This window comes from Pyxicephalus adspersus, chromosome 2, assembly GCF_032062135.1.
Source record: "Pyxicephalus adspersus chromosome 2, UCB_Pads_2.0, whole genome shotgun sequence".
Lineage (NCBI taxonomy): Eukaryota > Metazoa > Chordata > Amphibia > Anura > Pyxicephalidae > Pyxicephalus > Pyxicephalus adspersus.
Genome location: NC_092859.1, coordinates 19853431 through 19879479, shown reverse-complemented (window position 1 = coordinate 19879479; position 26049 = coordinate 19853431). Strand labels below are relative to the sequence as shown.

General features: G+C 37.1%; 1 protein-coding gene across 1 annotated transcript; it reads left to right on the top strand.

Moving 5' to 3' along the window:
* The first annotated feature begins 611 nt into the window (after positions 1-611).
* On the top strand, positions 612-26049 carry SORBS3 (sorbin and SH3 domain containing 3). Its single transcript, XM_072398917.1, has 9 exons — positions 612-684; positions 4454-4518; positions 6216-6274; positions 9712-9826; positions 11586-11690; positions 22682-22858; positions 24485-24570; positions 25259-25365; positions 25454-26049. The coding sequence occupies exons 1-9, from the start codon at positions 612-614 to the stop codon at positions 25522-25524; spliced, it is 858 nt and encodes a 285-aa protein (XP_072255018.1). The 3' UTR covers positions 25525-26049.

Genomic DNA, 26049 nt, shown 5'->3' with positions numbered 1-26049 from the left:
GTAAGAAGGACAGAAGAACAGAGGGATTTGTTTTTAAAAGGTGAACACTCCCTTTAAATAAGGGACATCTGGGATCTATGTGAATGAACTCATGATGTAATGGCACATAGCACTATTATATCAAGTAACTCTCATTAAATTTAATCTGTGAATGCTGAAACCAGTAATAATATGATGAAGAAAATGTTCCACTGCTATACAGCAATGTATCCCATCATTATGTGGACTGAAAGCTTACACCATGTATTATTCACACTGGTATAATCCTGTCATACACAACAATTTCCGCATTCTGAAAACATTCAGATAAATAGTAGGAATTCATACTTACAGCATATGGAAACCAAAACCCAGAGGCTCTGTCTACAGTTAGCAGAAACTGTATGCCAATCAATCTCTGTACTCTTAGTTTACAATGAATGTAAATGGTTTTGTGGACACACGGCAAGAGGTACTCGGTAAAAATTTGTTGTATTAAACTAAATAACACATTTCTGCAACAGCAGATACAGCATATAGTACTGACAAATATTATATAGAAATGGCTTATCTAGAATTGTTTTTCAGCTTTGTTGATATATTTGTCTGCACTGTCCTCATTTGGGTCACAGATGTACAATGTGCTCACCAATTGTCCGGTCTTTCTACAGGAGGTCATACTACGGCGATCCTCATACAGGGAAGGTAAGACAACTGGTTATAAAACTTAAATCACATAAGAGTTGTCTACTTGTACAATACGAAATGAGTGTGATTAGTGGCAGGATACAATACTGCTCTTTGGACAATAAATAATATCAGTCTGTGGATGGGCCTAAAATGACCAAATCTCCCTCGAAAAAGAGTGCCAGAACAATGCTTTTAGGATTTTAGGACAACTTATTATTCTATAGAATTGTAACATAAACAATCCAAGGCAATTGACGACAACATTGACGTAGAGTTTACAAAAGGGAACCAGGAAGATCATAGGATTTCATGTCTGCTGAACGTTTATATTTATGTCTATGCAAAGGTGGTTGATGTGGCAGAAAGGTTTTACTAACCTGTAAGACAGACATTACATGTTTATACCACATTAGAGGCAAATATTCAATATCTTGTCTACTAATATATGTTACACGCTGGAAGACATGGTATGGATGTTAGCTGGACAAGATTCACTCTAAGGGAGCTTTGTACGTCCTCATGAAATTACAATGTTATCCTATGCTTTGATTGACTCAAGCCCAATACTTACCTCCGACACCATCTGAAGGTAACTGAGTGTCATGCAACTGAACCAAAATGCCACAGACCCTAAGACATTCTTTTGTATTTATTAACATTCTTTCTTCAAAGATTTTTCAAAAATTGTTCAAACAGTAATTAACAGAAAATAACAAAGAAATTAAACAACAGGGCAAAGAAAGTACAGTTGTCAACATGAATTGCATGCAGAGAACACACAAGCACAAGTCAAAAAATTCCAACAGTGAGTCCACTTTCAATAATAAAGATAAAAAATGGCAAAAACATCTATAAGTGATTCCAAATGGAAGTTATGTGATAATCGTTATGTGTTTGGATCCAGATGGCGCCTAAAATCTGGGATATCCCTAAAAAAGACATTCATTCTGCCTATGACCTATGTATAGAGATACCATATTAACAGAGAAGAACCAGTTCTGGACCAGCAGTGTAAGGCCTCCCTTGACTATTTTTATGGGCTGTCACAGCATCCAAGCTTAACACTGACAGTCCTACAGAAAATGCAGAGAGCACCAGTACCTTATTATCCTACAAACCATTGAGAGCTGTACATTCTACTTGAAGAGATAAATAGACCATTTTACAGTGGATTGGAACCTTATCCCCTAATATCTGGATACGTTTCAAGTTCACTTGGTTTCAGAGAGAAGGAACTTGGTTTCAAGGGCAGCTATAGCAGAAGTAGACGTATCAGCTCTTAAAGACTCCAAAACTACCCATAGCAATCTAGTAGATAAGATTTTGGTAATTGTAAAAAAAGCTATTCCAAATAGCTAAGGGTTAAGCCTTTAGCTTTGAGGATTAAGCTACATACACACTTCCAATTATTATCGTTGGAAAACGAACGACGAACGTTCATGCACGATATATATGAACGATCGTATAGCACCGATCCTGCACATAGAGTTAACAACACGATCGTTCGTAGATATTGTACACACAATAGATACGATCGTTTGAGCGATAGAGGAACTATGTGCACGACAGGAAAGTGAACGGACGTTCGTTCATCACGCATGCTCTGAACATGGACGATCAACGAACGACCGTACACACGAACGATGTTCAACGATCGTCGTCCAATCCGATCCGTCGGTCGTTCGTTTCCAGCGACTTTCCTCGTTCGTCGGCGTCGTTGGTTACTTTTTTACGAACGATTTTTTGCCCAATCGATCGTTCTTCGTTCGATTGGAACGATAAAAATTGGAAGTGTGTACGAAGTGTTAGTGTGCCAAGGTTGGACCAACCTGAGATCATGGAGGGCCTTCATTTCTCAATTTTTGTGGAAACACTCTTTTATTGACATCTTGCATCTGGAAATTGCATCAGCTTCATATGTAGTAAAAGATCTATAGTGCTGAAAAGGTCTTGGCAGTTACATTAGGAGTGATAGACAGCTACAAGTGAAAACCCTTCTAGTAGACATTACCCTTGCTTTTCCTTTAAGTAGAAATCTACCTCTAAAAATGATTTGGCTTTTTGGTTCCCTACCACCTAACTGTTGATGGCTTTGGCCACATATTTCCCAGTCGACTTATCTGATCATACACTATTAGGACTAAATATTATTGTGGGGCCCTGTATCACCCACCAGTTTGGGCAGCTAAACCAAAGCTGGATCTGTGAACTTCAGATGGAAGTTTAAATTGTTTCCTTCTTGGAGACATATTAGAGTTTCATTGAAGGTAAAATTATTTCACAAATAATCAGCTCCACAGAGATAAAAATGTCAACTGACATTTGTGCACAATTCTGTACATGCTGTAACAATATGAACGTTCAAATAAAATCCACCAATAATGTACACACGCTAGAGCTCAGAGCATCACTTAATGCAAAATGTTGCTAATTACCTCGAATTACATCTTTAATGAGGTTTGTCAAGTAAAAGGAGACTTTATTTGGTTCCCATACCAAATACAAGGAGATGTGTGCTCTTTAAAAAGACCAAATTTCAGTATATTTCTCTAGAATTGACATCCCTTGTATTGGATGCACTCATGGACCACTTTTATTAGTACTATCATAGATTTACAATTCCAACATTCAGTAATCCTACCCTGATCAGTGTCAGTTTAATCATAAAGTTAGTGGTCATTTTTAGATGCTGATAAAATCATGGGGCAATGAATCTTTCCCTAAAAGGAAGCCCCAGGACCGAAGGGAATCCCATCTGAATGGTGCCAATCCTATAAAGATGCAGAGGTATATACTGTCACTTGGAAGGAGAATGGCCACATTCCATGTACCAGGTTCATGCAGCACTTATACCTTAACAGAAAAAGACTCTCTATAAACTGAACCCTTTATAGATCTATATTCCTCCTAAAATGGATTTAGGATACTGGCCAAGTGTTGATAAAGACAATACTGATGGTTTAGTAAACTCAAACTGTATTCATCTACTGTATTGCTATTCACTGACAAATGGTGGCACAATCACACAACTACAGTATTTCCAGGGCTAACTAGAACCAGACAGGGGTCTCTTTCTCCAAATATTTTGCATAAATTATAGAACTTTTAATTTTCATTTGCATTATGTGCTACACTGCTCCTTAAAGATCTTATTATAGAAGATGAAGAAAGAACATAAAAATACAGGACTCAGACTCAAGGTTTACAAGTCAAGATGCACCTCCAGTGGGTTAAGATTAAATACTTGAGAATTAAAATAACCAGCAACATTCAGCATTTTACCTCTCTAAACCCATTGCTAAATCTAAACTGGGGGTGTGAAGAATGAAGGCTTTGTGACAGTTGTGATAGAGGCAGCACACCTGAGCCCATATGAAGCCCGCGACCCACCTGTCAGACGGCCGGGGGCTGGAGACCCCTGGTCTAATTTAATAAAGCTCTCCAAGACTGGAGAAGATAGACTATCATGGGAGAACCTGGGTGATCCAGCAAACCTGGAATAGATATAGTGCAGACTTAAAAGTACTGTTAGCAAATGATTTTAGATAAATTAACTTCAGGTTTGTTGGATTACCCAGGCTCTCCCATGATAGTCTATCTTCTCTAGACTTGGAGAGTTTTATTAAATCAGGCCTAGTATCTACAGAAGTAGATAAATATATGTGGTCAAGTTTGATAAAATTCTAATGCAAAAGATTTTTTTTTACTTAGCAAAAAAAGAAAAGACAAAGCATTAATAAATGTACACCTTCATAATGTACCTATATCATGTTATTTCCAGCAGATGGCAGCGCTGAGTCAAGTATTAATAGTACTCAGACCAGCAGAAGTAACACAGAGGATAATCAGGTTGGTGCCAAAGGTGCTATATTGTAAGGAAATGGGAAAATAGGCAATTCTGAATTTCATTTGACAGAAGAAAAAAACAATAAAGCCAAATGTGTGCCAGAGCCATGGAGAATGTCATTGTAACACATATCACATCATTTCGTACAAGAACCCACAAAGATGTGCACAGAGATCACCTGGCAGCATACCAGTGGATTACACTGCAACAAATGTCACAACATGTGTCACTTTATAAATGTTGCCCTTCTAGTAAAACTTGATATAATAATCACCCATCTGTCATTGCCCTAAGCTTTTGCCCTAACTATAGATAGTGGTGGCATGAGGAAAGTAGCGCCATCTAAGTCTTGTTATCCTTTCCGGCTTATAATCAACTATTCATAGCTCATTCCCTTCAAATCCCATTATTAAACCCCAATAAAAATGCAGGTATTGTATTCCGTGTCACTGGCCATAGGAAATAGATAGGTGTAACATGAAACTTCAGATCTATGCCAACATGATATTTCAGGATGGCATGTCAGTGGAATACCCGAACAATGCCCAAATCTGACTAATAGGGCCCATTTAGGGTCAGCCATGTCTATTTTAGATGCTGGAATTTGTTGTCAGGTGCTTACAGACATCAGGCTGACACTGACTATGACATACAATCACGTATCGCCTTATTATTATGATCACAGTATTATATAACTAAACCTTCATCATCAGAGGCATGTATTTACAGCTCAGCAAAACAAAACTGTATTTTTAAGAAATTAGAAGTCTACATTGGTAAAGAAAAATTGGACTTGTAGTTTCTATCGGCTTCCCAATTTTCAGTCTCTGCTACCCTCCACTGAAGTCACTGTTTAAGTCTATGAATAGCATCTTCTACCCATGGGCATTCTTATCAGAACAATTTTTTTAGGTAGTAAAACACTTTTTGGAAGTTAACTTTTTGGAATGATAAACCCCATTGTGTAGCTGTGATTGGCTAAAAATGTGAACTGATCCACACAACTAGGACCTTCCAGCCTTTTGGTATTCTGTTAAGAGGTCTTACAACTTACTTCTGGTGTCTACAACTGCTGCTTCTCCTGCAGACACATGGGGCCTGACTTACCAGAGCTTTACAAGATTGAAGAAGATAGTCTTGCATGGGAGAACCTGGGTGATCCAACAAACCTAGCAAGGATCTGGTCCAGGATTTGCCAAATACCAAAAAATGATTTTAGGAAATCTGTTCCAGGTTTGTTGGAGCACCCAGCTTCTCCCATGATAACCTATCTTCTCTAGTCTTGGGGAGCTTTAATAAATCAGGCCCAAAGTTCCACTGTAATACAGAGAAGTTGAAAAATTCAGTCTGACATCTATTCTTCTTTTAAATTTTGGTTGTCACGTAGTCACATCTGATAAACTTATCTGATTATCCCATTGACTGAATCTAGAGATGGAAATCATCGTAATGGACCAAACAAGCACATTTGGCCAATGAAACAGATGTTCTGTCCACCACTTCCGGCCTTGTTTAGTTAGGTTTCCTTTATCCTTTATATACAGACTAGGAGTGAGCCTGAATATCCCCATTGGGGACAGCAGTTAAAACAAATTGTAGGGGCTCTGAACCTTCCTATATGTTACTCCCAAAAAGCTGAACTTCTGCGTTATTTCAATTTATTTCTGATATTCATTCTAACGAAACTTCTGTTTGGCAGGCTCTCTCCCCGGTGGCACAGGCAGTCGTAAAATTTGATTTTCTGGCAGAATCGGAAAAGTGAGTATCTGATATTTTATGAGCAGTGTTTGTGTGGCTTTTTGTGATGAAATATTTACTTATGGTTGTCCATGATAAATATCAAAAACTGTGGGCTAAAAAAATGTCACCAGTCTACATTTAAGTTGGGTACACATCGCTTCTTGGCTCGCTGTTTGGTTAAGATCAAGTGTAAGTTGGGTACGCATTTAGATGGGTGTTGTACTTGTGGGCTGCCATGTGGTTGGGATAAGCTGCCCATAAAAATTAGCTACCTACCGCAAGGTATACCCAGGGACAAGGCGGGGGGGAAGGGGGTCACTATGCCATTGTTGATGTGATCCCAAAATTTGGAACCAAGCTGATGGTTGCCAATCTCTAGTCTTCCTGGGCAGCTGTTGGTTATAGTGTGGGCATAGAATGAGAAGTTGCATTACTCAAACCAGGATAGAGCAGTAAAAATGATTATAATTCTTTTCACAGGACATTGATAAAGGGAATTGACCCAGAAATGTTAAGCATTAGGGATAGTTGTTTGTTTCCTCATTTTTATTTCTTCATCCTTGATTACATACATATGCTCATAACAGTTGTTGCAACACTTGTTGTGATTGATGTGGAGTTACAATGCTGTACAAAGTGATTGTCCAAAGATTACTTCAGGGGGCGTAAGTGAAAGATTGGTATGTGTTGTGATTTTTTTTTCTTCAGTTTTTATGATATGTGTTTACTGTTTTTATTCTGGGTATAAGTAAGGGGTATAGGATAAGTGCTACGTACCCAAGGACTCATACCCCAGGGTGAGGTGTCAATATTCCATAAAGCTCCTTTCCCCTTATTTCTTTTACTAATCTGTTCCTATAGGAGGAAACGCAGTTTCCCCTAGAAGATTAATATTATTATTAATATTAGGGGACCGGATGCCAACATGTAAAGCCTTAAGGCATTTTAACCAAGTTAGTGGAAGGAACTGTTTGTGACTTTATTGTTTCCCCTTAGCTGGAGCTACAAAAGGCCCAATACAATATCATACTTGTGTTTTTCTAATTTATTTGTAAAGGAATTTAGGGAATATTGCCAGATAATGTGGGACAAAAACCTATTGTTGATCAAGGTACCGGGATGCTGATGAACTAAGTTCCACTTCAAATTGCCTACCCCCTTCCACAGCTTTAAAATCACATATCCCTACCAATATTCTAAATGTGATGTTTTTTTTAAACCACATGCTTTTAAAATATTTTTCTATTTTGAACATACTACTAAGACCTTCCTTACCCCACCCCAGCAATTTTATTTCAGTGATTTTGTTATTAGCTGGAATATTTGAAGGTCAAAGATAAAAAAATTTGAATTTGCAGAAACTTTAAACTTTTGACTTTTAGTTTTGACCTCAGAAGTCATTGCGAATAGAAATTATCACTGATGAAATCTCTATACTCATTCTTAGTATGCCAGAAGCATTTATTTGTACACTCCATGTAAATGACCAGGGAGTAAGCAATGCAGCCAGGTTCCTGGCTTTTTTTCAGACAGGTCAGCAATAGATGGCTCCAGGTTTTCTTGCACAGTTTTACTTTAGATGTTTGCAGCACACAGACCGTCTCCTACAACGGGTGTTTTCTTTAATGAGAGATGTATCCTTTAAAGTAATAAGATGTTTGAAAAAAACTCTTTAGCTGGCTGAGTTTAAAAATAACCCAGATACGTACTAATGAGGCCAAATTACTGAGCTTGCAGCTGTTTTGGAAATTCTTCCTTTGATTGTTAGAATTACCACCATGGCAGATTAAAACAAACCCTGAGGAGGTCTAAAAGATGTGCACCTCCATGAAGAGAAAATACAGTGAACATAATGTTATAATTGTTGAAAGGCTATACTTAAAGTGTAGGTGCACTTTTAATATAGTTGTACAATCTTTAAACATGTCTTTAATTGTCCTTTTAGTTTAACACAAAATAAATTATATATATATATATATATATATATATATATATATACTTGGTTACTTGGTCCTCCCCTCCCATATTCTCTTCATTGATGCAGAAGTGGAAGAACCTAGATTGAGGGATGCCAAGATGTTTTTTTTGTGTTTGGCTCATCACCATTCAGAGAGTTGCACATTATCAACGGGGCTCAATAGTTGTTAATAAACCCAGCAGGGAGCATTTCCATTGGCAGATGTGGTTGTTAAATACAGGAATATTGCCTGCTGAGTAAATGTGACACAATTGGAGAAGATGGCACATGGGTGAACTCATCAGTGAGATGCTTATCCTTTATAATCCAATCACAATTGTTGACCATGCTGCATTGGATAAGAGTGTTTAGCAGGAAGGTCAGGATTAAAGAACAGGACTAGAATGTTTTTAGTGTAAATCTGTTTTATACAAAGATAACATAATGCAGTGATAAACAAGATATACAGTATGCATACAGTACAAACAGAAAATAAAAAAGGGAAGGGGGGGGGCAAAATATAAACTATCAAGGGCAAAGAAAGTTGTGAGTGATAATATTAGTAACAAGCACTTATTACAAAGGTAAAAAGGGTATAATTGGGAAAAATGGAGGGGGTCAAACAGAGGAGCCAACCTCAAATCAAAAAAACACAAGAAACAGGTAAGATACCTTTAACTTTTTACAGCAGGACTAGAATTTTATTGGTAGGTAAGATAACTGATGGTACATCAAAAAAGTCCTTTTAGTTTAGTGGAGGTCCATTTAAAATATTAAACTCTCCTTCAGTGGCATATTTTATCACCCCCTATGGCCACTTCTCCCCAAGCTCCTGTCTGTTTATTTATCCTCTTGGTATCTTTGTTGGATTGGGTAAACTGTTTTTTGGGCGTCTGTAGACATTGGGCCATATTTATTAAAGCTCTCCAAGATTGCAGAAGAAAGACTATGAAGGAATAACCTGGGTGATCCAGCAAAGCTGAAATTAATTTTTTAAAAACTTACTTTGCTAGTTGGCAAATGTTTTCAATCCTGGATCAGATCTGTTCCAAGTTTGCTGAATCACCCAGGTTCTTCCAGGTCTATTTTCTCCAGTTTTGGAGAACTAATAAATCAGGTTCATTATGAAAGATTATAGGTGGTGATAGTAATTGAACAGTTTTGAAATCTCTGCATGATCACTATTGGTTTTAATAAGAGAATTCAGATGTGTCTTCATGACCTCTCTCTATGACACAAAATAGATATAAATGTTAGGATGTTGTCAGAATTGATGTTTGTGTTGGGTCTGCAGATGGTATGGTCCTGCTGCATGTCTACTGGTCTTATGATATTTATGGCAAATTTAAGTCCTTAGAATATTCTACCAGAAGGCTTGAAATGGCCCTTGATTACCGGCATATATGCTATGACAAGCACAAACTTTTAATGTAGTTTGGTTCTATCCTAATTCGAGCACTTTCATGTTAGTCTTCTCTTACTGTAATTCTTTTTATAGAGAACTGCCATTGCAGCGTGGAACTACGATCAACATCTTGAAGCAAGTCGATAAGAACTGGTTTCTGGGAGAACACAAAGGACGACGAGGTTTGTTCCCGGAGAGCTACGTCAAGGTTTGTTACCACATTTACTGTGCTCATTACTGATATGTATACTCAGAGCCTTATGATTTATAAGACGCTAAAAGGAAAATCGCCAAATTGCTTTTAGCAACTAGTGAGATTCCAAATGTCTTGGAGAAAAGCAGGATGTACTGACAGGGACAACACACTCACCTTATCGTCATCTTTTATACAGTAGGGCCAGTATTTGAACATTTTATTGTCTGTATCAGATAAGCTGATACAAGATATAGAAAATGAAAATGTATGTATGTGGCATACAATAGAACTGTATTATATCATATTCTGTTTATATGGAGCATAATATGATTGTATTATTGTAATGGCCAATGGTCAGGTCGCATTGGGCAGCACAGTTTGTTGTGTCCATATAAAATATAATTTAAATGTAATATGACCTTGCCATATTCTTTTTAGAATATAGTATTATAAAAATTCAGAAAGTTTGTAGTTCAAGTGACTTCATTAGCTAACTTGAATTAATAAAAATACAAGCTTGTGGGGTTTGCTTTCCTTCTCCAGGCTTTACATCCTGTATAGTGTACTATAATCATAATATAATTGTGCGACCATATTCATTGGTCAACTCATCTTGGGTAGTGTAGTAGTAGATTAATGTCCAAAGAGTTTAATAGAATATTTATATCACTATAACATGATATATCACATCACTATCAATAATAACTGTCCCTATCATAATTATATGGTAATATTGTAGTCCAAGGACAATTTTTGAAGGAAACCAATTAACCTAACTGTATGTTTTTGGTATGTGGAAGGAAATGATAGTTGGATGATCCTGTCATAAACTATGCCAACAGAGTAACCTTCTTCAACCAGGGTTCCATGGAACCCATGGGTACCACTAAATATTGCAAGGAGTGGTAAGAAATAGTGGAAATATTCCCCTGCCTGATGGTACTTGCATCGTTCTGGCTGCAATGCTACTTGGCAGAGTCGTTGGCAATGGACCAGGACCCTCTCCTTTCATATCTTCAATATCACCAATTCTAAAGATCATGATATCTGTCTGTAAAGGGGGGATTTTTTCCACTGTCCACCAATGTAAGGGACATTCTCCTAACTGTCCAATATAAGAGAACCCTATGCTGACCACTATTATTATAGTCATTCTTTCTACCGATTACTATTGTAAGGGTGCTTTCTCGTATTGACCACACATGAAGTTTGGCTAATGTTCAATATAATATTTTATTATCATTATTTTATTGGTTACTTCCTAGCAAAGCAGTTGAAAAAGGCTTGATTACACTTTTTTAGATTTAAATATATTTGTGTTGTTATAATGTTTAATGGTCAGGTCATGCTAAGGGGTTCAGTATTTTGTGCCAATATACAAAGGAATAGAATTGGAATATATTCTTATTATATTATGTTTATACAATAAAGAGTATTGTACAATTGTAATAAAATTGCATCACCAGCGCCTAAAAACAAATGCCAAACCCCTAAGCCCGCATAAAGGGGCCTCATAACTCTTGTGGGCTTAGGACAGCCCAATCCATACCCAGAGTCCTAATCATGTCATATTTAGAGGTGTTACAGGTTTCCTGACACACCTTTATATATTAGAAAATATTAAATTATTACATGTATGTACAGAGTGGTGCATGCAATTTTTAATCCAGTTTTCTATAGCTTATTGTCTTTCTATCCTATAACTAAACAATTAGCTCAGTGTCATCCCTATAGTATTAAGGCATCAGGCATTATTTGCTTGTCCCTGCAGGTTATTTCCTCTGATCGTCCCGATGGAGCAGACACTCCCCAGCTCTCAGCAATTGCTCTGTACGACTTCAAGGCTGACTCTGACGTCGAGCTTCCACTACGTAAAGTAAGGAAATGTCAATGGTATTACACCTGGGTTATTATACTTCTCAGTTTCTCTCTGCAAACAAATAGAATCCCTAGCAACAACATTTCTCAAAAGGTTTCCTTCAAATGACTGAAAAATCATCAGTCAATCTGCCAAATATGGTCTTGTTTGCTGACTAATTTCCATTTTTAGAATTATTTCTTTGGATTGATATTTTGGTCAATACACCTATGCGTGAATCAAATTTTGCAGATATGGTGATTCTTTTTTTTCCTTTTATACTGTACTTGGTTGCAAGGCTGTATCCACCACAAAAGTAAAGGTGCACGTGCCCCAGGCCCTCAATCCAATTGATTTTAAAGCCCCTTAGGCAAACTGGGCTTTCGTGAAACTGTCAAATTAGACTTCACTGCTTGCTTGTAACTTTGCTGAATCTTCAGCATTCCCTGCTGTAAAGAGAGCTGGTACAGGGAAAGTTTCAATTTTCGGTTCCACTTCTGGGTGCAAACACATGACATCATCTAATACAGAACCCAGAACTAAAAGGGAAAGCAAATGGTGGAAGACTTTCTCTGCTGACTCGTGGTAACGTTACAGTACGGAGCACCCATTGTTAAGCGACTTCCTGTACAGTTCAAGTCTTCCAAAGCCCTGAGTTTGGGGCCCCATTTCTGTCATCTCTAGGGCCTTGTTAAAGTGACTTGCTTAAGTTTTCCTGATGTTTTCTTAGGTGAGGCCCTATTGTGTGCTTTGTTTTTTCAATAAATGCCCAAAGTTCTTCTAAATGGTTTTTAAAACAATAGTTCATACAAGAATGTTTAAAATGTTACACCTAAGGATTTCCTTGTTTTCCATATAAACTCAGCTAGGGAAGAATTTACTACTAGGCCATCTTTACCGTGACTTATGGTACCATGGCAATTTGGAGTGGCAGCCAGCACCCAGGCCTTTTAATAATCTACAGTCCTGTCTGCTCCCTTTTGTTTTTTTATAAACTCATAAAACCCAATATTAAGCAGATTGCTAGTTCTCTATCGCTCCTTAAAGTGTATACAGATATCATTGGGGTACGCTTGCCTCCAATAAAAAAATCTTTATTGGATGAAAGCTGGCTGCCTGCTCCCTTCTATTCCAATAATCCACCATGGTGTTTTGCAGCAAGTAGCACATTCCTTCAGCATAAATAGCACATGGATGCAGCACAGGGGTTATGTGGATTATAGCAACATTTGTTGCATGTTGATTTTTGCAGCATATGTGGCACATAAATGGCATTAGTGAAGTCAGTTTACGACTAGATGTGACTTTGTGAACTTTTTTTTTGCCCTGGACCCACACAAGTACAAATCACTTGCAGGGAGGCTGTTGTTTGCCCAGTGAAATGTACTACATGTTAAATATGAGCAGGAGCTATTATTAATATTATTACACAGTATTTATATAGCATCAACATATTACATAGCGCTTTACAAAATCCATAGTCATGTCACTAACTTACTAGTCATGTCTCTCAAAGGAGCTCACAATCTAATGTTCCTAGCATAGACATATGTCTGTAATACAGTCCAATGTAAATTTTAGGGGGAAGCCAAATAACCTAACTGCATGTTATTGGAATGTGGGGGAAACTGGAGTACCCGGGGAGTACCTGCAAAGTCCAAGCAGATAGTGTCCTGGCTGTGATTCGATCCTGGGACCTGGCAACATTCAGGTCATGGAGGTTATTGTATCCTAGGAAATAAAAGATGCAAACTGTAAAGTAAACTTGTTTTGAGAGAAATATGGAGGCTGCTGTTTGCAATTCAAGTTGCCTAGCAGGTATGATAATCCTTGGATTTAGGTGCTTTTATATCACTGAACTGGAAACAACAAGCATCCAATGAAGTCAAAATGTCCAAAGTCCAAATTCTTTCTTTGTAGGTTTGCAAAAGGTCAGTACCTAGCAAGTACTGAAAACTTTAAATCAGAATGATAGCCAGGTCATAAATTTGCTGAAGCAGAGTTCAGCACTGACAACCTCTATATTTCTTTCAGATCGTTTATGATTCCAGCCACTGACAGATGCTTCCACATGAAGTTGTCTGTACCAAGCCATGTGTGCCATATTTTTATAGGTGCCCTGCCACAATCATGTCACTCACGGTTTCCTACTCAAAAATAATAGGGCCAATTCACAAAGCTAATAAACTAGGATAAGTATCTTTATTTTCAGTCTTGTTACTAAACTTTAAAATCTTAATGGACCTGTTTGAAAGTAACCATTCCTTTGTGAAAATAAAGCTGCTTGTGCTGGTGTGCTTTGTAAATTGAGAATGCCTGTGGGGATATGATGCATAATGTATACTCATCATGGTTCATCTCAAAAGCTTTAGAAAATTCCCAACAAGTTAAGGGGCCTGGATAGTGGAACCCAGATGTCTACAGGGATGTATCTGAAATTTAGACTGAACCTTTACTAAATGGAATTTTAGACTGTATTATATTTACATATTGGGACCTAGCCCATATAAGATTCCCAAACCCTATTAACTCTTTTGCAGCTAGATACCATGACCACTGCAATACCTTTTATCAAAAACCTTAGACTGTTTGATATTTAGTTCTATATTTGGTGTCTATAGGCCCTTCACCCCCCTAGAAAAGGACAGGATGCAACAGCAATCTCTGTTACTTCTGTTCCGATTACCCCTCCTTAAGGAGTCCCTGCACCTTTTATTCTCACCTTCCATCTACTGGCCATACTTCTAGATCACTAGAAAATCATGTCAAGGCCTCATATAGGCACACAATATGTTCTTGTTAACAAAACTTTTGGCACAGCAAATCAAGGTTTGAGCATTGTGCCCTTTGAACAAAACTGTAACTATATTACCAACTGAAAACTTTTTTTTTAAAATAGAAAAAATGGCAATCATATATGTAAAAATACATCAAAAAAAGCAAAAATACCTAGGCCTAAACAAAGATAAAAATGATTCAAAAACCATAAAAATGAACAAACTCACCCCCCCCAAATTAGAATGCATGATTGTAAGTGAATAAAAAATTAAAGTGCATTGTGCCAAAATTAAATTAAAATATAACTGCTCTAAAAGACAAAATTCAGTTATTCTTTTTTTCCTTTTCCCCTAAGCTAAACTAACCCGCACTCATAAATGTACTGTATATCTACCAAGTGACCACAGTTCTGCTATTTGCTTACATTGAGTGTCACAAACTTAGTGCTGGTCACACCTGCTCTTTATAGCCCTATGGGATCTTCTATGGGATCAGACCACAGAACTATGGTCAATGAGCAAGTGAGACCAGGAGATGGAGCAATGCAATGCTGGATATAAACAAATGGTAGAACTGCTTCTATTTGTATCTTGATGCATTTGTGGAGGGGAACGATGGGTTAGTTTAGCTGAGAGGAAGGGGACAAACAAGATAGCTGCAATTTGTGTTAAATACCCATCCATCATTTAAATGGCAAAGAAAGCTGAATAATTAAAATAAGTGGAAACACATACAAAAATGGGCAGCATAACAGGAGAAGAAGTAGGGCTACTTATGGTAGCAGAGAGCTAGAGGTGATGCCTCGGAGCAGAAGAGAAATGCTGGCTTTGGACATAGTCAGGACATGCAAAGTCTTTTCAGCTGCTGCTGCAAAAAAAGACCTATACAGTACCTCATAGCAATTTATTCCCAAATTCATTTATTCCCAAGCCAACTGGGGGATAACATTCCAAAATAACATGAATCTGCACAAAGGAATTTTCTCAATTTGATATTCTTAGAACATATCCAAGAAAAGTCTTGCAGAAGACAGTTATATAAACGCACAAAACATCACAACTGCCTTCTTTCGGAAGGAGTAGCACAAGAAACACGGAACACAAAACAATTTTATCTCAATAAAATCCCAACACTTTATCTCAATATCAAATTTTTTGGTCTTCCAGTGACTGTGGCTAGGAATGTAGACTGATCATGTCCATAAACCATAAAGCAAATATTATGATATCTGCTGGAATGACAACTGCAGCAAATTTTCTCACAACACAGTGATGACACTGCCATTTTATTCCCTGCTGTAAAATTTAGTTTACACACAAAACTATGATGATAAGTGCAGCTGGAGGAGCTATTTTTATAAGAAAGGGGCCAGCACTATGCAGTAACCCATTGCAATCAGAAATCAGTTTTCAGAGGTTTAATGTGAACAAAGACATAATAGATATCTAGTGCTGAAGTGCAGCCATCTTGGAACAAATGCCTACTTAGGGACAGTAGTCTTGATAGAGAGTAGACTTATTTTTCGCAAAGTTTCTTGGATCCGCAATCAGGGCTGTTAATATGGTGAATCGAGAATAAGCCACTTCAGCTGTCATTCAGCTAACAAATGCAGGACTTCAATAGACAATATGTAACATGGCCTTTGACAATTGAACGATAGGGTTTGGGTGAAAATAGTATCTAAATGTAAAACTTTATTGAACTTTTAATCTTGTTTGTTTCCCTTCTGGGTATATTGGCCCACCTTATTGTTCCCGGTATGTACTGTCACTAGGACATAAAAGGAGGGAAAATCTAAAATTTGGAATTGGCAATGGAACAGGAAAAAAGGGGATTCTTGTTCGGGTGACACTATATGGAGATATTCTCTCACTAAAATGGGATTCTAATGCTGACTAGTATATCTAAAATAAAGTGTCATATCATGTAATTGACATTAAGAAGCTGCAAGATAAATATTGTCATCTAAAGACAGCATGAAATTTGAGTACATGTTGTTGCCATAGATATAAAAACATAAAAAAAATACAGCGGATTTATCACTAGAAGAATGACAGCCAAAACATGACACACCGGCTCAGCCTTAATGGAACATTCCAGAAATGTAGGTAGAAGAATGGACAATGGGGAGGAGAGGTGATGAAAGTGCTGAACACGGGAGGAGTGTGATTGTGAGGGAGTGACAAGGCGCGAGACCATGAAAAGTTAACAATAAAATTTATTTGTACATAGAAAATAAATCGTGAGTACATTCTGTCACTGTGATACTGAATGATGACATTTGGGGTTTTATTTATTAATTTATCACAAAATATTGAAATACAATAATATTCTTTTCATACTTTCTATTATGCACTATCCAGCAATGGCCTTTTGTGTCATTTTGTTTTTTTCCTGTACCATGACCATAGTGATATCATATATAAGAACTGTATGTGTTGATCTATTGCAATCAGCCTACTTCCTACTATTATATTCACAGTATATACTGTGGTTATAAAACCCTATTAAATCATCAGGTTTTTGTGATGTAAAAAAATATTACCACAATTAATCATTTCACAATTTTTCCCACCTTTAATGTGACCTATACCCTGTACAATTTAATTAAAAAAATAAATCTGCTAGGGGCAAAAAACAAACAATAAGTTGCATAACTTCACAGTGTGTAGTCTGTTTTTTGAAACTGTGACCAAATAGTAAAACTATGGTCTCATCAGTCCATAACACATTTTTCCACAAGCTTTTGGAATACTTTTTAGGAGTACTTTTATTGAAAACTTGAAAAGGCTTCTATCTTGTAACTGTACCCTATAATCCAGACATCATTAAATGAACACCATCCCCATGGTTAAGCATGGTGGTGACAGTATCATTCTTTCAGGTTGGTTTTCTTCAGCTGAACTGAGGCTTTAGTCAAGGTGGAGGGAATTAGGCTCCAAATACCAGTCACTTTTGGTCCAAAATTTTCAGGCATCTGCTACAAAGCTGAAGATGAAAAGGAAATTCACATTTCATCATGACAATGACCTTAAGCTTACATCCATATTAAAAGAATGACTTCACCAGAAGGAAATTAAAGTTTTAGAATGGCCCAGAGACCAGACCTAAATCCAAACGAAAACCTGAAGATAACCGTTCAGAGATTTGCCCTCACAATTTGCACTTTGCAAGAAGGAGTGGGCAAAAATTGCCAATAAAGATGTACCATGCTAATAGACTCCAACGCAAAAAGATTGAATGTTGTAATTAAATCTAAAGATGTTTCAACAAGGTATTAGTTTAATGTGTGCACATTTATGTAACCAGCGTATGTTTTTTCCCTTACAGATTTGTATGTTTTTCAATTGGTCACAAAGGTGGGAAAAGTTTTGAAAAGATTTATTATGTTAAGATTTATTATGTTCTATTTTTTTTACATCATAAAACCCTGGCATTTTAACAGGGCATACTATACTATTTACTATTTAACAGGGCATATATACTTTTTATATCCACTGTAAGTTAAAAATTGCCATTGGACTGGTTGGTTGTATGGGCAATACAGAGAGTTCCTTTTCTAAAAGCTGATGGTGTTGTGCTTGTAAATATTTTATTTAATGACGTCTGTCGGTTTCAGTGCTGGTTAATGATGGGATGAACTTTCCAAAAGATGTGTGTGGACTTATTACTTCTGTGCTGATACACTGATACCAAAAATATCTGATGAGAATCTCATTTATGATAAGGGGGTGAACATTGGACTTTCTGCTTTGGAGCATTGTGCAGTTCATGCAAAACTAAAAAAAAGAAAACAAAGATTACCATTTACATACTTATATTATGTTGACATGTGCATGGTATAACTTTACTGACTCTTTGACTTGGTTATAAGGAAAATGAAATGGTCTTGGAGAGGGTGGCTATACTAACAAGATTGGAACTGTGCTTAGATTCAGACGTTTGTGTACCATTTACAAAAATATTAATAACCTTTATTTATAAAGCGCCAACATATTACGCAGTGCTGTACAATAAATAGGGGTTGCAGATGTCAAACCTGCTTACTAGACAAGGATAAACTATGACACGAGGACCCTGTACAGTAACAACATAATTTAAGCATTTTCCTGATTGAGTACTCTATAAGAAAATGTATAAGTATAATGAATAGTATACATTTAGGTCAACAACCTAAACATAAATGGCAAAATCTTTTAATGAAGAATCCCTTTTTTAATTCAAAGTTTGCAAAATAAAGGTAGTTTGAGTATTCAGAAGTGCACAAAGGCTAAATTATATATAAAAATTATATATATTATATATATAGCATTTAGGTATAGATATGCAGCACCAAACCATTGGAACTCTTCGTCTATGTTCACAGTGTTTGCCCCATAATGGATTTTTTTGGCCAAATCTATAAGCAAGGCTGTAAGTATAAAAATAATTGATGGGAGAAGTCACAAGGTTCTCTGTAGAACAAGTATTACAAGGCCACCTCTTTTTTTTTTTTTTTTTGTTTTGTAAAATTGACTATGGGCTTTCTAGACCAATTGTGGTCACAGTTTGAGTGGAATGGGGGCATCCACATATGCTTGTGCATAAATATACCGTATTGTTGCCTGCTTAACAACCAGTTACCTGACAAAGCAATATAGCTTAGTTTGGAGCTCTGTCATTACCACCATCTCCATATGTGTTTGTTATAATTAGTTATGACTAACTACTAAGTTAGTCATAACTACTATAATACTAAAGTACGACCATCCATTACATAACTCTGAATTTGTATCTAAGCACTAGGTCTTTCTAGGTGTGATGACATAATACAGCCTGCACACTAACTTGAACTGAATAGGGAAAAGAACAGAAGAATACTTTGTACTGACCTCTGTTTGCACAGTGTTGTATGTTCTGAACGGTCTTTAGTGTAACATTGGTGAATGAATCAATATTGTCCATGCCAAAGTGGTTTTCAATGAGCCGTTACATTTCTGACATTTCAGTTGCATAAATGAAACTCTGTAGTCTGACGCACAGTGTACAAGAAGTGGCCTAATAAATAAAATTAGGATATAACATAGCAGTAATCACATCTACTCAGTCCTTCTAAGAGGGCACAACTGCAGTCGTTCTTTAAGAAAAGTTTCTTTTTTTCTATAAAGGTCTTTTTATTATTTGCTTTGATATACAGTATATTGATACATTACAATTAGATAAACTTTGGTTTCTTTAATATATTGGCAAAACAATTAACTTAAAAAAAAAATTACAATGAGACTTTTGATCAAGGTTCTTTACTATGCTGAATAGTTTCTGGATTTTAAGGTAAAGCTTTCACAATATACTATGATCTTCAAAAAATGTTCTTCCTTCTATACTTATAAACCTATTGATATTCTCCATTTGAAAAGTTTGCCTAGGCAAAGAATATGTCTTCGGAAGGAGAGAGGAAGCAATGTTTCATACTCTTCTCCTCCGGTGACCAAACTGAATGACAGCAGCTGTGGTGGATCTGTGAACACAGCCAAGGAAAGAACAGCCATTATAGTTTATACAAATGTCATCCATAACCCAGAATCAGGAAACTGGTGCTGACCTGTGTAAATATCTGAACAAAATTGGCACCTTTTTTTTGAAGAGAAAAGGATATGAAGAAATACTTGGTGGGGGTACTATGATCCCAGGTATCCTAAAAGCTAATACATTTATGTTAGTAAGACACTACTTTGCACTACTTAGAGGCATCTAACATTAAAATATATCTGATACTAGGTCTGCCTAGTAAAACAATTGAAAATATTCAGTTGGGGTCCCAAAAAAAAGGTAAACCTAAGAAAAACCTGTATAGCACATGTATACTCAAATTATTGTGGAAAAAAGCTTGGACTTTGTACCAAGCTACACATTGAGCTTGGGTTGGTTGTGGGTTTACACGCATCTCCTTATACCTAGGGTGCCAATGAAATGTGTGCAGAGAAACGGTGCTGTCAAACACACCTCTATATATGAAACAAAGTTTAGACATCCAACTTGTTTTTCTAGATTCCTAATCCAAAATGATACATTTATAATTGCGTAGTCCAACCTCCTGAGTTTCAGGGTGACTACACTCCCTTTTCTTCCCAGCATTTAACTATTATACTGTGTAATATTATATTGCGGAACTCACTGAGCCATTCACATCAATCTCAAAGCTGGCTGTTTCATGTCCTAAACATGATCACACAAACATAAAGGCAGACAGCAATTATCCACCTGAGAGTTTCTCATGTAGGGCCCCCTCTCACCTTGCCATGATCCAAAAAAATGCTTCCTCAAGTCCAGTTTTGCCCCCAACACTAGGATTTTTTTTCTCAAGCTCGATGTGTAGCTTGGTACAAAGTCCAAGCCTATTTTTACACAAAAGTTTGAGTTTTAGATTTTAAGTTTAGTTTCAGGTTTAGCTTGGATAAGGATAATTTAGAATTAATTTCCCTGTGTTTTAAAAACAAAAAGAATATTTTGAAACATTACAAGCCATAGGCTGTTATTGGGTTAGTTGGTTGCAAACATACCTACCAGAATTTAGTATTCATGCTAGTCCCAAGACTAACCCAACTAACCCCTACCCCAGCCCAAAGCAGGCTATTATTTGGCATATATTTTCAATAGGCATAGTCAGATTGCAACTACTAAGAGTTCTGTGAAGTGCACTGGAAATTTAGCAGAAGAATCTTTTACAGTGGTATAGCTACAGATGCAGAATTTGGACTTATGCACCCTTGCTTTGGCATCTTTGTAATGCCGCTACATCTTTAGCTACAGAATCAGGATATTAGTGCTCCTCAAAGGTATTGACCTCGAGAGAGATTATCACTGGAACCCATAGATCCATGGCTAGAAGACCGTCATTGTGACATTGTAGAGACGCCACAGCAGGGGCCTTGGATCCAAATTCTGCATTGTGGTCCAAGGTTCTGTAGCCATACCGATGTTAAAAGTCTATTCTGCTGTATTCCCAGTAGAAGGTATTAACAAGGTAAATTCTTCCCCTTATATTAGGAGCCTCCCCTCAAATGTGGACCTCTCCCTTACATCAGAGCCCCTTCTATCAAATCCGGACCCCTTTAACATCAGAGTTCCCCCTTTACATCAAATCCCTCACGTTTCATTAGAGCATTCTCATCAACATCAACTTCACATCAAAGTCATCCTTTACATCAGAGTACCCATTCACACCAAAATCCTCCTCTTAACCTACATTCATATCCAAAGCCCCTTGACCTCTGTCCCTCAATAGCTCATCTATGAATGTAATTTTACTTGGACTCTTAGTGTTGTAAAGGAAGCCAGCAGAGGAGATCTTTTACTCCATTCGTACTTTGCTGGGCTTGGATACAAGCCGTGATCTAATACAAAGCCAAGAACAGGAATCCAATGGTAGAAGGTCTGTGTACGCAACCCCTTGTCCCTACACCACCAATGTTGCATACAGTTTTCCTACTTTAAACCTGTGCAGAATATACATTGTTCTGTTTTATCTGCATGCTGAACATTCTATAGTGTCTAAATGATTTATCTCTTTGGAAACATTCATATTTTACTGTAAAACATACAATGCATTTCAGACAGATCTCTGCAAAATGAATTACAATAAAAACATGTTGTTTATATTCAATTAAACATTAAATATAATAAACAGTCTATAGTTGACAGAAAAGAATGCAATGTGCAGAAGTTGGCCGAGTTTCAGCTGGCATGAGCTTTAGAAATGTATTGTATACTAGTGACAATCACAGATTGTAACCAAGGTAAAATTTGTACTTATACTAATTATATACCCTACAAAATAGTAAAAAATAGACACATGTACTTTACAAATACAAAAAATAGTTCTAAAAATTCAGTACATTTTACAGCCTGCATGTGTTTTATGTATGTTAATTGGCTAAAAGTACCAATAGGCATTTTTTAGACTTTTATTGCCAAACCTCAACCTTCCTGCTGGCTGGCATGTTAGGGGCGTAGGAGGGTGATGATGTCCCAAATGGCCTAAGCATTGGCTACATAAAAATTTAGTTCTGTGTTTTCTTAGCTTTGCATGCTTTATCATTGTAACAGGCAATGTATTTATTTATGTGCGCATCTCCAATTAACATTATATTCAGTCTGTTATCAGTCTATTACCTGCATGTGCTATGTCTTCACCTAATTGTGTTGGTCCTTGTATATGTGTCAGTGTGCCTTTTTTGTTGTCTCTGTCATAGGGTCAGCATGTCTTCATAATGCGCAGGGTGGATGCTAGGTGGTTTGAAGGGCGAGTTGAAGGTTCTCCTCGTCTTGGTCTGTTTCCAGCAAATTATGTACAGATCAAAGATGCGGTTTTGGAGAAAACGAAGATGCTTCCACGTAAGGCAATAAAAGGTACCAAGCCTATAGTGCAGGTCAGTACTAACAACATCTAATTTACTGACTCCTAACAAAACTGTAGAATGCTTAAGACATTAAGGGAGGATTTGTACTGTAATTCCCCAGGGGCTGTACAGCAGAAAGAAAAGGAGCTATCTAACTGGTCCTATGGAATAGAAATGTAGTTTGGACAAAATGGAAAACTGTACATTATTAAAGTGTGCCCATACTTTTCCATACAAGGCAGAGTATGAGCACTTTTTGAGTTGTGGAACAAATTTCTTGTACTAGCTTACCATGTGCTCTTTGAAACTCTAATTCAAAGTCAGGGCACTATGGGATTCCCACGTTTTGGCTTTACAAATATTAAATCCTGCACAGGTTTAGCAAGTATCTTCCTGCCCCAGATTAGCCAGTTAGGACTGTTCAGGGCCGACTACAGATTTGCTCTAAAGCTGAACTCCAGTTTCAGTACTACACTTATAGTGGAGCTTCTCAAATCTGCAAATGTAAATGCTCATTTTAGGTGCCTTTAAACAATAGTTATTTTTACCTTAAATTTCTTTCTGAAGCCTTATGAAACTTGTCCTCCAAAGCCAAATCTCTTCTCCACCCTGTTTGTCACAGTCACGTTGAAGTCAGCATTTACAATGCAGACCATTGTATTGTAAGAACATCGAGGGCCTACCCACAACCCATGGCAAACTTAGCCAACAGTAGGCACCTGTGCAGAACTGACCTGGGCCCCCCTGCCAAACTGACATGGGGCCCCAGCTGGCTGAGGAGGGTCCAGGGACTTTGCACACACTTTGCCCCTTGTTATGTCCACCCTTGCCCATGACCACTACTGTTGGATTGAAGAGCCTCTGCTAGGGATTTAAGATATGAGGTTAGTTATGAGCATTAACCCTTGGAAAGTAAAAAGAGTTTTCTAAACGTACCCAGAATTCTAAAACTTAAACTTTCCTTTAGTTTTGAATAAATTAGTAAAGAATAATAACCCCCTATTATTGCTGTCTATGTGCCTGTGGGGAGTTTTCCTTTCACTTTCTCTCCCAATGCAAGTGAGAAGAATTTCTCACTTAGACAGTTGTTACTGGAACAGTTGTCGGCATTGGAAGATTTACACCTCCTGTTCTGGCGACAACTGTAAAGCTTTCGGATTTACCTTCAATTTCTGTTTCATGGGCTGTGGTCTAGGGTGAATATGCCTAGAAAAAGACCGAGACACCAATTAACACTTGATAGGGTTTTCAATCACTTTCTACTCAATGTAAAACTAAAAATGATTGGCTACATATAAATACTTTCTTAAAGGTAACTCTTACAAGAACAACTGGTTAATATGAAATCATTTGTAACAGCTAGGATATTTCTGTATTAAAAAAATTTTGTAGGGCATGCCAGAATTCATACAAACTATTTGGCTTCTAGAGTGAGACAGAGAGATTTTATTAAACCTATTAGGCTGCACATCACATTTGAAAATGGGCAATTATTGCACTGGCACCTTGCAGGCCTACAATGAAGGACAATGATGGACAAGGATGGCACGGCCCTACTTCTACTCAAGGAGTCAGGATTCAGAAGTGTGTGCTTTAGAACTGCATGACTGCATAAACAATATATTCAGATAAAAAAAAATTTTTCACCCTGCTCAGGTCTCCGATGGTTTCACACTTAGAGAAAAACCTTGTGTGGTCAAGGCACCTGCATTCAGTAAACTGCAGCAGCTACAAGGAACTGTGTAAGTATTCTGCGGGGCATAATAATGATGGGGATGGTATGACACACTTAGCTGTCTTGCAAAAAAAATGTTTTTATGTTTTAGTGAATTTTAGTTTTTTAGTTTGATGCTAAAACATGATTTTGTATTTTGATCTTGCAACAAAATTCCAGAAAAGGTGAATTTGCGAGTGATATTTGTTGTTCAGTAGGACATTTTGATGGTAGGAGAGTTCAATAAATATATTTTTATGTTCTATAGAAAAATTAGGAGTAAATGGGGATCATATTTATGGGACAATAGTGCCATAATTTATATCCTTAGATGATTGGTGATGGTACTACTGTGCTCCTTACTTGCTGGAGGAAAAGCTGCATGTGAAAATGTGCAGTGAATGAATCTACCTGCCTTATCCATTATCTGGATTTGTGCCTTCTGCTACTTCTTGATTATCCTACCTGTCATCAATGGGCAGCCTTTTTCACTACTAAGATGGCTACCTCCTCACAGAGGCATGGTACAGAAGAGGGCATTGCAAGTTTGTAATGGGAAAATGTTAGTTGCAGGGAGACCACAGGCAGTAATGGTTACTTTCTTGCATTTTTACAGTTCAGGTCATTTTTTAATCTTAAAAACCAACATTTTGTCCCTATGATGATTTTACTGTTGAAAATATTAATCAAAATTTTTTAAATCTTTCTGCTTTCAGGTATCAAGCAAAATTTCCATTCTCTCCTAGCAACTCAGATGAGCTGCAGTTGCTTGCAGGGGATGTAGTGACAGTGACACAGCAATGTGATGATGGGTGGTATGTAGGTAAGTGAAAACATCCTAAAACAAGTGAAAACATCCTAACAGTATGTGTCACCTGAATGTGTAAATCATTCTTCTGTATTATTCTTAGGTGTCTGTTGGAGAACGCAACAATTTGGAACCTTCCCTGGGAATTATGTTGTTCCATATGTAGTTTCTTAGTCCTGATGGCCTCGTTTTGAATTGCTTGTGGACATTCTATGGAAACTTTAGTGGGCTATTATGCCCAACCCATTTAACTCAGTGATTACTTGGATGGCTGTGGCCACATCAGATTGCAATGGAAAGATTGTTGAAATAACCTTTGGATGGATAACAGCTATGACCTTCAGCCAGGGTTAACTAGATGATACCTAGTACCTTGTCAGCTATCCAGTTAGGTCATAGAAAAGAATGAAGCCATGCAAATGAGGGATAATGACTTATGTTATTCCTACTATATACCATCTTTCTATCTCAATAGTTTCACCCTCCAATATCTCCATACTGTATTTTATAATTGTGGCCATACCTTACTTCATCTCATGAGGAATATCTCTACTTTATGTTGATTTTAAATTTCATCTTTTAAATGCACCTTATACCTTCTTTCTTGTTTTTTTTTTATAGTACATCTGATCTAATAATGAATACTGCCCAGCTGTTTTATTTTGTATGTACTGTATAAAGTAGTTGGCTATACCGTCA

Excerpts from the sequence above, each read along its gene's own strand:
- SORBS3 (XM_072398917.1), top strand. The coding sequence starts at position 612 with ATGTACAATGTGCTCACCAATTGTCCGGTCTTTCTACAGGAGGTCATA. Across the intron at positions 4,519-6,215 it reads GTAACACAGAGGATAATCAG|GCTCTCTCCCCGGTGGCACA; the intron begins GTTGGTGCCAAA and ends TCTGTTTGGCAG. Across the intron at positions 24,571-25,258 it reads CAGCAGCTACAAGGAACTGT|GTATCAAGCAAAATTTCCAT; the intron begins GTAAGTATTCTG and ends TTCTGCTTTCAG.